The 11288-nt window shown below is 47.0% G+C and overlaps 2 protein-coding genes across 5 annotated transcripts; one reads left to right on the top strand and one right to left on the bottom strand.

The window, feature by feature from the left end:
- Positions 1-2111: 2111 nt before the first annotated feature.
- LOC122616494 (BAG domain-containing protein Samui) lies at positions 2112-7632 on the top strand. 4 transcript variants are annotated; one of them, XM_043791964.1, is made up of 4 exons: positions 2112-3073; positions 5708-5807; positions 5886-7065; positions 7129-7632. In XM_043791964.1, exons 1-4 carry the CDS (start codon positions 2819-2821, stop codon positions 7463-7465), a joined length of 1872 nt encoding a protein of 623 aa, XP_043647899.1. In that variant the 5' UTR covers positions 2112-2818; the 3' UTR covers positions 7466-7632. The 4 variants fall into 4 exon arrangements, with proteins under 4 accessions (XP_043647899.1, XP_043647898.1, XP_043647900.1 ...); XM_043791966.1 differs by lacking the exon at positions 2112-3073 and adding an exon at positions 5100-5283; XM_043791963.1 differs by having other exon boundaries at positions 5708-7065.
- A 627-nt stretch (positions 7633-8259) lies between these two features.
- LOC122616495 (drebrin-like protein) lies at positions 8260-11000 on the bottom strand. Its single transcript, XM_043791967.1, has 5 exons — positions 10320-11000; positions 9806-10257; positions 9568-9744; positions 9017-9507; positions 8260-8953 (listed from the first exon to the last, which is right to left on the bottom strand). The coding sequence occupies exons 1-5, from the start codon at positions 10572-10574 to the stop codon at positions 8721-8723; spliced, it is 1608 nt and encodes a 535-aa protein (XP_043647902.1). The 5' UTR covers positions 10575-11000; the 3' UTR covers positions 8260-8720.
- Between the last annotated feature and the right edge of the window lie 288 nt (positions 11001-11288).

The raw sequence follows: 11288 nt of genomic DNA on the forward strand, positions 1-11288 counted from the left end.
AGGGTATCAAGTTGAAATTCCAAATCCGATACTCATATTTGTTTCACTTTGTTATGGGAATCGGGGCTTCTGCGATTGCAGCACATTTAGCCAGATTAGACACTTGCTCTTGATTGACTCACCCGATTTGTTTTGACGGCTTAAGTTTCATTCATGCGGCCATAAAAGGAGCAGATCAAAATTCGAAAGAATTCTATGTGAGAAGCCTAATTACTCATAAACTGCAATCTTATGAATTTGATGCTTTATTGATGCCAATTGATACCATAGCTGATCACGAAACTGATTTATTTATCTTGACCTGTTTCAGAAAAGCGATATATTTGTTTTTGAAACGCGAGTTCTGAGAAAAACGTCTGAAAAGCATAATCGATCTGAGTTGCCTGGCATTGCATTTCGCTCGTGTATCTGGCAATTATAACAACAAAAATCGCATGTATACGTATAATCAGATATGAACGTATACAATTCACTTTGCTCGTGTCTATACAGAGATGTGCAATATTTAATTATGAATTATTTCCATTTTATATGCCCTCGCGACGCTTTGGTTCGCCCAAACAACGAGAAAGTATTTGGAAAATAAATCTAACGGATAAAGATAGGTGGGCGTGCCGCCGTCGGCAATCCGATTATATACATAGATACATGCGCATGCATATTTTCTCAGATCTACGATTGAGGTTAATATACTAATAATGAAGCAATTGAGAAACGTTTTCAGAATTACCATCAGCGAAGAGGATACAGCAATAATTCAAAATATATATAATTATACTAAATTTACTAAATACAATTTTAATTTATTAAATATTGATTTGTATGCATTTGTTAACAATAAATGCTATGCATTTAAACGGTTTTATAATCTCTCTCCCATTTAAGCAACCTTATTATGCTGACCGCAACTGTGCGCGTGGGTCACTTCGTGATTCTAAAGAAAATGGTTATGGCGCGAGTGACTAATGGTTGCTGAGGTGGAGTAAACATTTGGCCCAAACAACTGGCGGTTATCAGCTGATCGTTTACCAATAACAGTCGACTTGCGAAGACATTCTGTCGCTACTGCACATTGTACTTCTCTTATGGCGAAAACTGAAAACTGAGAATTGAGGTATCCAATGCGGGGAGCTGGGTCAACAGATCGTTAGTCATTGATCGATTGATTGGCCGCTCAACAAGAGTCGTCAGTGGGCGATGACAACTGTTTACGCTGCTGATTTTGCCTTCTTTTTGCCTTTTTGCCTTTTTGCTTTTGTGTTTGCCTTACTTGTTGTTGCTCTTCGGCGGTTGTGACGTGTTTGTATGTAGGCGGCCCGAATGCAGTGAGATAAAATCTGATGAATAAAATATTTATTTATGGATGGACCCAACAGGTATTGGTTAAAGAACAACTTATTGCTGCTTTTCAAAGTTTTTTGATACAAAATACGGGTTTTTAATAATTTAAATAAGCAGAAAATAATATTCGTTACCTTTGACTTTAAGATATTATAACAATAGTCTGATGATGCGTATTTTACTATTTAAAGTATAGAAACTTTGTTTAGTTATTTCTGAGAAATACAAATAACTTTTGCTATAAATATATAAATTCAGGGATTAATAGACATATTACAAATCTCTAAAATGGTTGTATTCGATGTTGGTTACTACCAATTCTCCCAGTGTGGCTTACGGTTACAGATTTGAATTCTAGAAGCCATGCGACTGCCGAGGAATGCGTTTTAGAGAGCCGCTCTCTCGGCCAACTTTCTATTTATAAGTCTGATGTCTGATCGCTGCACGGAGAGAGAGAGAGAGAGAGTTGGCAGAGAGAGCGGATCGAGAGAACGGTATCCGTATCCGTATCCGTAAGATAGTGTTAAACATTTACCAATTAAGGTCTGAAACCGCCGGAGAAGAGCCAGGTAGAAGCCAAGCAAAGCTTACCGCGAGAGAAAGATACAGGGAGACCGAACGGAGGAGAGCGATTGGGAACCGAGCGAGGCAATGGAGAGAGAGAGAGTGGGAGAGAGAGAGCTCCACAGTGGGGCTGTTGGCGAAGGCAAATTCAACGGTAATGGCTAGCAGCGAATGGCGATGGAGATGGCGCTCAGTCGACGAGCAACTTTGGCAGCGTGAGGACGCCCGTGTGGATGCGTGGCCCCGTAAAAACAACAACAAACAACCGCCGAGTGGCAATGTGCAAAAATAAAAAATCTATATATATTTTAAATTGAATATAGAAATCCGAAAACCCACACACGCACACACACACACACACAAGCACACACCAGCGCAGGGCTAGAGAGCGCGAGCGGAAATACTTAAAAAGCTGAAACAAAAAAGTGGAAGTAAAAAAGTGGCCGTATCGGTGTGCGGCAGCTAGAAAGTGTGGCCAAAAGTGACATCACACTCCGGTCGGTTAGCAAAAAAGCAGCAACAGCAGCAGCAGCAACAGCAGCAGCAGGAGCTAAAGCATCAGGAACATACGAGAAGCCCCAATCGAAATCGAGCGGTACTCGCACGCGTCGTCGCTCAAGGTGAGCCCGCGCCCGCACCCCGCTATTAAAAGCCCCCGCCACCCCCGTGCACACCAGTCCGCGTCCAAAAATTAATCTCAACAACTGGCACGACAAGTAGTCGCCGACGAAAAGTCACAGCCAAGTATCAACAAAAGGAAATAAATTAAAAAATTGTCGCTACGCAGCGAAACGTCGACGGATTCGATAGCGTTTAGGCCGAGCGGTACAAGCGGTACAAGCGGTACGAGCGGTACGGATACGGATACGATTGCGATTACGGTTACGGTCCTCTCCTGGCCAGCGATTCACCCATGAAGCCCACTATGATGGCGGCCAATCAGGCGCAAAGCAATCCCGCCACCGCCGCCGGTAATAACGTCTCACCCGGCGGACCCGGAGTCAATATACCCGTGAACCGGGAGTACGTGAGTGGTGGCTACGGATCGCCACAGCAGTCGGCACAGTACCACAGTCCCCAAAACGCATACGGATCGCCCAGGCAGCAGCAGCAGCACTTCCAGCAGCACCAGCAGGTTCCTCCAAATCAGCAGCAGCAACATTTTCAGGTGAGTGGCCGCCAGCGGTTGTACGGCGCAGGGGGATGTGGACGCTAAGGGGGGGCCGGGTGGCAGACGAGCGGCAGCGGCGAGAGAACCCAAGGTTGGCGCCTGGCAAGGTCGATCCCCCACCCTCCAGATCTCCCCCGCCCCCAAAAAGCCTCGATCGCATAGCTGGGACATATTCGTATGAGTGTCATGGTTTTTGTTGTTCGCTAGCCGTGTGGCAACTCAAGTACAGTGGGGATTCTAGAGGCGGAAACAGCTGGCTTGAAATAATAAGAGTGGGTATTGTAGCATGATCTATTGTTTAGCTAGATTTGGAAAGAACGGAAAAGTCATGATCGCCTTTTTCTCAGGAATAAAATAATTGCAGATGTTAAAATATAATTCAAAGTTAAGTTGGCAAAAAGTGGTTTAGTTATATAAACAATTGTTTTTTAGACTAATATTGACCAAATATAGATCTACTATCTGAAGTCTATTTCTACTTTTCCTTAATTCTACAAAATGTGTTCCACAGATGCCTATAGGACGGCCAGATTTTTCTAAATACCTTGGGCATTTTCCAAATTACTATGAATGCCCGACGAGCTTAACTCTTTGTTTGTTTCCCGGGAAAACGATTAAGTTTTATTTATTTTACTGTGCTATGACACAGCGGTTTTTCCATTTGTTTCACTTTTCGAAATGGGTCCTTGGCAATTTCGCATTGCCTTTTAGCGCAATGTAAACTCTCTAAATCGCAATAAGAGTGCGGAACAATGGAAAAGTCAGTGTGGTTGCGTAAATGCCCCTGCTCACCCCACCACAAAGGGGGGAAAACCAACCCCCCTATGAGTGTGTCAAGTGTGTGTGCACACTCTGTTGACCTACTGGGCATAAACTTGCAGTATCTGCTGGTGCTGGGGGGATGGCCAAGTTTCTGGGCTGATGTCGTGTCAAGCGCTCGTCTAGTGGCCAACGCTGCGTATGATTAATGCCGCAACGCGTGCGGAATTTTACCAGAGACAAGTAATGTACAGCTGTTTCTTTGCGGCCTAATCTAATGGCCAGCAATCCAAATCTATCACAAACCATACAAATCGCTGAAAATATTTGAAAATTTGTAGAAGAAAACACACAAGCTAATGACGCGTTACTCTGCTAATGCTCTCGTTCTTTCTATTTTGGCGCCGAGAATCGGTCGAAATACCGCTCTATTCTATTGGCGCGCTCTTGATTCTTCAACAAAGTCTGCTGTGCGTGTCTGCTGTGTGTGTCTTCCGCTGTAGGTGGGCACACCGTACAGTAAACTCATAATGGCACTCCATATGTGCGCATATCGGTGGAAGCGAGCCAGTTGTCTAATGGGAAGCGTGGGTGGATTTTGGTTGCTCAACTTCAAGTTGGCCAACGCGGGGGCCTCGGCAATGCGTTGGTGACGTTGACTACATAAAAACGTCATCACCAGCCTAACGTACAGTGGGTGCGTGCTAAGCTGAACTTTGGACTTTAGTCAGATAAGTGACTTAAAATATGTTATATAAAAAACTAAATTCCTACTTGTGTTTATATTTAAAAGTTTAAGCTGTTATCCTATGTAACAAAATCGTAAGGTTTCGTAAAAAAAAGTGTATATGTATATACAACATATATGTATAACACAATTTCTTTAAGTGTGCTTATGTAAGATAGCCAGTAAATTATCATTAGTAATTGAAGGGTATTGTAAAACACTACTAATTGTTAAAGTAAACACACGTATCTTTCCCCTGCCGTACAATTCAGAACGGTAGGCCAAACCGAACCTTTTATTTCTGATTTGAGGCGTTCGCTGTACTTAGTTCACTGTACTTCCATAAGTCTGTGCGAGTAATTGAGTTGAGAAATAGAGAGCGAGAGCGTCCTTTCAGGAGAGACTCAAAATCAGGCGCCGAACCGAACCGAAAACTCTCGACTGTCTCAGAAACTACGAGAAGTGGCCAGAATGAGCCAGCGGATTCGAGAGTGGGCGCCATTCGCTTTAAAAGGCCTTCTCGGGCGACGAGTCGCCTCATTCGCACGTAAACAATCGGACGCAGTGCATCACGTCACCAAGCGGAAAAGCATTCAAAAGCTAAAAAGACATACGGACTATAGCTAAATACTCGTAGAGTAGTACACTTGTAGCGAATTAATTGACGGGCAGTGAGCGGTGCTCATTGATAAAGTAAACAAATTGAGCAGGCAGGCAAAAGGTAAGGTTCCGACATAGAAATCGACATCGACATAGACATCGAGGTTCATCCGCTCCCCAACAGCTGTTCATTCAGTGCCAATTGACATCACTTGTTTGCCCACACTCGTACCCAATCTATATGGTTCTGACTCACCCTGTTATTTATAAACAATTCGCCCACTGAGCCGAGCAATTTGCACTCCTCTATTGCCACACAGAACAATTAGGTGATGTGAAAAGGCGATTTTTAACCGGATAAAAGCATTTTTCTTTTCATTAAATATTATTATTTTAAGCTTTGCAAACATAAATTGTTGAATTCAAAACAATTGGCTAAAACATATTGAATAACTTGGTGGGACGAATATGTGAGATTGCCTCTTAGAAATTATTCTGAAATCATTCCAATTTAATAATTAATAATGGCGCTCTGTTGATTGCAGCCGACCTTTGGATTCGAACCTAACATGGACATGGACAACATGTTCCCGCGCTCGCACCTGGGCAGGATGCATGATCCCTTCGCCGGCTTCGGCGACTCACGTAAGCGGAGCAGTTTGCACGGTCCCAGTGGTCAAGTCAATGCTGATGATGACTTTTCATCCTATTTCGACGATCCAGACTTTGGTTTCCCCCGTTTCTCGACGATGGGCCGCCGAGGTCGGATGCCCGGCGGGGCCAATACTCACATGGACCACGATGACGACTTCTTCAATCGGCTGCCCTCGGAGTTCCGCCAGTACATCCCAGATGGTTTCGGAGGCAGACGTGGACCAGGTGCTTCTCCTGCACCCGGACAAGTGCCACAGCAACAGCAGCAGCCACAGCCGCAGTATACTCAACAGCAGCCACAGCCGCAATATACCCAACAGCAGCCCCAGACGCACTTCCAGTTCGGTGTGCCGCCCCAGCAACAGCCAGTCTATGCGGGATCAACCCAGCAGCAGGTGCCGCAGACGCCTTCAAAGCGCCTATGCGATGCTGCCATCCAGACGGAGGATCCTGCCGGTCGCTCGGAGGTCGATTGCGCCCCGCCGACTAACTTGAACCAGCACGGACTGCGAAACACTGTGGACATGGGCGTGAAGAGTGCCGCCGAGCAGGATCAGGGACTGCGTTCCCACTCCGCCCCGCCGCCAGAGCAGCAGCAGCAGAATCTGCAGTATCAGCAGCAGCAGCATCAGCAACCGGGAGCACATAACCAACAGTTTGGCACCCAGACAAGTCCGCCCATTCAGGGTCAGCAGTTCAAGACCTACTATGCGCCCCACCAGCAGACGCATCCCCAGCAAAAGCAGCCGACTCCGCCGCCAGCGCCACAGACCCCGGGTGGCACCTATGTGCGCACCATACCCATCTTCGTCGAGGGTCGCACCGAACCCATCATCAATGCCCACAAGGAGATACCCAACCAGAACGCTCCGCCCAGTGCTCAGGCCCAAGCTCAGGCTCAGGCATATGCGCAGGCACAGGCGCAGCCACAGGCTCACGCTGCTCCACAGCAGCAGAGACCGACGCCACTGAACACCCAGCAGGTGCATCCTGACCAGCAAGTGCCAGTTGAGGGAGCCGCTGGATTGCCGCCACAGACGCCACACACCCTCAACTCGATCAACAAGATCCAGGACATCCAGCGCGACGTGCTGGAGCTCATGGGCAAGGTGGAGCAGTTCAAGGGCACGCGCGAGGAGAAGGAGTACGCCTACCTGGACGAGATGCTGACCCGCAACCTGCTGAAGCTAGACACGATCGACACAAACGGCAAGGACAGCATTCGTCTGGCCCGAAAGGAGGCTATCAAGTAAGTTCCACGGCACCAGAGTCCATTATGCAGTTTAACTAATTCAATGATTGTTCCTTGCAGATGCATTCAGGCTTCGATAAATGTGCTGGAGGCCAAGGCCGAGGAGAACGCCAGAGCGGCATCGGGAGCAGCAGCTGCACCTAGCGCCACAGCTTTAGCGGTTGACACAGGTGCAGCTGCTGCCCCAGAAGCGGCCGGCCCAAATGCGGAGCCAGTGACTCCACAGCCACAGGATGCTACTAAACTGCAGGAACCCATCCCTCTGCCAGCACCACCAAATGCGGCACCCGTGGAGGGCGCAGCTGCTCCGGAAGCAAACGCCGCGGAGGCTGCAGCTCCTGGTGTGGCGACCCAATCCGCCGCGCAGTCGGAGGCAACCACAACGACGTCGGAATGATGAACACAGCGCCTCTACAAGGCGACCGTTTCGAAGCAGCTACGCAAATTAACCAAATTCAAGTGACAACAGGCGGAGGATGGAGGCGAGTCCCGATCCCGACTCATCAACGGACAGCGACAGACTTGATTTTACTGAATTCAAAGTAAATGTGAATGTGAATTGGATGTGGATGTGAGTGTGAATAGGAGGAGCTGGCGACGAATCTTTGCTAGTATTTTGTAGAAGCACACCCGTACTATCTAAACAAATGCAAATCTCACGTGGCGAACACTCAACACCCACTCATCCACACACATCATAACACACACACAGCATAGATTATAGGCTAGTAAGAAAATTTATATTGAGAAAAAGTGCCTGCATAGAATTCGGGAGTTAACAAAACGAAAACGATTTGGCAGCAAGGGTTGCGATTGCTACCGCAGCCCAGTTGTCCTTCACTAAAAAGAGCTGATTATGTTTAAGCGATAGATCACCATGAGGATATTTTTGAACCTGAGTCCAGTTTTTATACGTAAATTGTACCGAGGAGCAGCAACAGGGGCAGCAAGCCGCCGTATGATCTCATACAAATCTACAGCAAACGCGCTTGCTTGCCACAGCCACAGCCACCTCATCCATCCAATCACACCGAGTGCACCACTCACGGCTTTGCTGCAGGTGAATTGTTAAACGAAAGTAAACTCTTATAGAAAAAACTATGATAACTATTTATGCTACTAATTAATGCGAAAATAAATGTAGATATTGTTGACCATAAAACATTGTTTTCCTTCGGTTGCACAATTATCAAAGTTTATTATCGAAAAGGTTATAAATCTCGATCAATAATACATATACAAAAGAACCCTGGATCGGGAATGGAGCGGGCCTTAAATACTGACTAAGTGGTTACTCTGTATGTATCCTAAGAACATTTTAAAAGGACGCAACACGGCTTCGGCAATCGAGGCCAAACAATGATATAATATGTATACAGATGGGAACAACGTATGATGGGGTTGCATATGTGGCATGGATTATACGTTATATAATATGTATGTAGATAAAAAACAGACGCGTGATGTACGATAAAAATCTTATAGTCGCATTTAGTCATCGTTGAATCTCTTCTAGGTGTATCGCATTATTGTTCAAGAGTAGGGGTAAAGTGTTTAAGTAGCTATAGTCCGGATCCAAAATATAGTTGCTAGCTGCATTGGTGTAGATATTTAGCAAAAGGGCGTCCCAGCTGCTTGGCACTTGGGTTTCCCTAGTTGATGATCTCGACATAGTTTGCCGGAAACAGTCCATAGGTTCCATCAGGGCCCAGTCCCTGCCACCATCCCTCATCGATTTGATCGATATGCGTAATGACATCGCCTGGATCAAAAGTGATCTCTGTCTCGTCGGCTGCCTGGTAATCGTAAAGAGCTCGTGCCCGTTGTCCCAGATCGCCTAAAGTCTCCTGACAGATAAAATCGTCCTCGTTTACCAAATCCGTCACTAGAAAAAACACTCGCGTTAAAATATAGAACGTACAACGGGTCATAGCTTTGATTTTCTTACATGCATTCCTTTCCAGTGTGCTCATGCCGCTCGACTTGGCTGATTGCGACTGCTGCACGGTGACTGACACCTTGGTGCGGACCTCTTCTTCCTGATACTGGTCAACAGCGGTGTCCGTTTCATTGGAAGAGGTGGTCTCATCGGGTGACTGTGACTGCAGCGAGTTGGATTTACTATGAGGCGATCGCTTGATGGTCGAGAATTGCTCGCTTTCATGGGCTAGTGGCAAATCGTCTACCGGTTGAGACTCCTCAACCTCCGCTATTGTGGAAACTACCTCGGCAGCAACCGGAGCAGCAGGAGCTGTAGCTGGAGTTGTAGCTGGAGCGGGGACTACTGGTTCAGGAGCCTCTACTGGCAACGGTTTGGCAGGGGACACAGCGCGTGGTGGTGAAGGCACAGGTGCATCTTGAGGCTGGTTTTGGTTGAAAACGTTGATGCGCTGGGCAATCGAGTTGCGAGCTGGTTTAGCCGGTGGTTGCGTGTTTAGTCTATGAATCAAGAGAGCAGTTTATTTGTGATACAAAAAAACAAGAGGGGCAAGGACTCACTTGGACTGAAGTTGTCCCTCGCTCGTGTGCTTTGTAAACATGGCCTTGGCAGCTCCAACACGAGAGCCAATCAATTCGCGGGCCTCCTGGTTCCTCGCCTGACGCATGCGCTCCGCATCGGTCAGATTGTTGGAAAATCCTGGTGCAGTTTTCTCAGGGCTTAAAGGTTGCGGGGACCTGTTTGAAAGCAAAAGAGTATTTACTTCCGAGAAGGTCAAATTCGGATGTTTTTGTTTACGTTTTGATGGGTATGTGGGCCGGCTGGAGCTTGGTGGTGCTTATGACCAGCTTCTCCCGCTCCTTGTGCTCCTTCTCCTCGCGACTACGTTGCTCCTGCTCCAACTTCTGAAGCTCAATTCGCTTGGACTCCTTCTCTGCCTCCTGGCGCAATTTTTCCTCAGCCTCCTCTTTTTTCCAGAAGTCCTGCATAACGCTGGCGTTTAGTTCCTTGGTGGGTATGACCCGAGTATAGTTGGTGCCCACCGGCGCCTTCTGCTCCTCCATGGCGCCTCGCGGTTCCTTAAAGCTGTATGCCGAGCTCACGGTGCTCAGCTTCTTGAGAAGCCGATCCAAGTCAATATCGTCCTCGTTCCGGGCATTGATGGTAAGGTGAGCGCCAGAAAGCAAATTACTCACATCGCGGATGTGGTTGGCGCAGGTGCCCTTGCGTAGTACAGGTGCGCCCTCGCCCTAAATTGGAGCACAGTCAGATTATGCGTACGGCGATTAGATAAGGTCACCGGCTGACTCACCTGCCAGTTGATGAGCAAGTACTTGTTGAGGCCCGTTTTGGGGTCTTCGATTCGGACGAAGGCGTACATAATCTTGCCGCTATTTAGGTCCTCGTTTAGCTCCTCCACGCCGCCATCGCCGGTGCCCACCACCTTCAGCTCGTTGGTCTGGCCCTCGTAGCCGAAGAGGGACCAGTTCGTATCGCTCTTGTCGTCCAGCACATCCTTCCAAGCGGCCACTATTTGCGCCCTATTCTTCTCAAAGCTGACGGCCATAATTCCAGAGTGACAACGACCTTGAGCAACGAGATCTTGGCCAGCTTTCACTGGGTCGCCTTATCGAGGTCCCCTCTCTGCGTCAAGTGAAAGCCAACGCCTCGCGAAGACTCCAAATTTGCTTGGGTTGTCTTGTCTTAAATTTTAATTAAGTGCAACCGTCTCACAATGGCACACAGACGTACACAAACACAAGCAGAACAATGGGATAGCGGGTGATTGATTTTCCAGTATGTGCGAATTTCCAGCGGCTCCCAAAATCCCACTTTTCCACCTTTATCCTCCGAGTTATGCGTGCAGAAATAGGTTTTATATAACGATCAAGCAATTGCAACTCCCCAATTAACCAATCTGATTGGAATTTTAAACTATTCGATCGCTGGCGGCGACCCACACACTTTTTTGCAACAACAAACTAGAGCTGGAAGAACGAGCGATGTTTATCCGATACTTTCAATGTTGCCACCCTGCAACCATCGATTATTCATCTAAAATTGAATTTCACTATCATATGTTTTAGAGAGTACCTAGTAGTAGACTTCGGCATATTAAAAGTAGTTTTAACTTAACGTGGGTGCAAAATAAATGCTTTGACTTACATCACTTCTTAACTTTCAGCACATCTAGTAACACTTACCTGTGAACATTTTAAGTAGTTTTAACATTCCCTGCGTACCAAATAAGCCCTTTGATATACTTTGTATTATTATTTCC

The sequence above is a fragment of the Drosophila teissieri genome, chromosome 3L, assembly GCF_016746235.2.
Source record: "Drosophila teissieri strain GT53w chromosome 3L, Prin_Dtei_1.1, whole genome shotgun sequence".
Classification (NCBI taxonomy): Eukaryota; Metazoa; Arthropoda; class Insecta; order Diptera; family Drosophilidae; genus Drosophila; species Drosophila teissieri.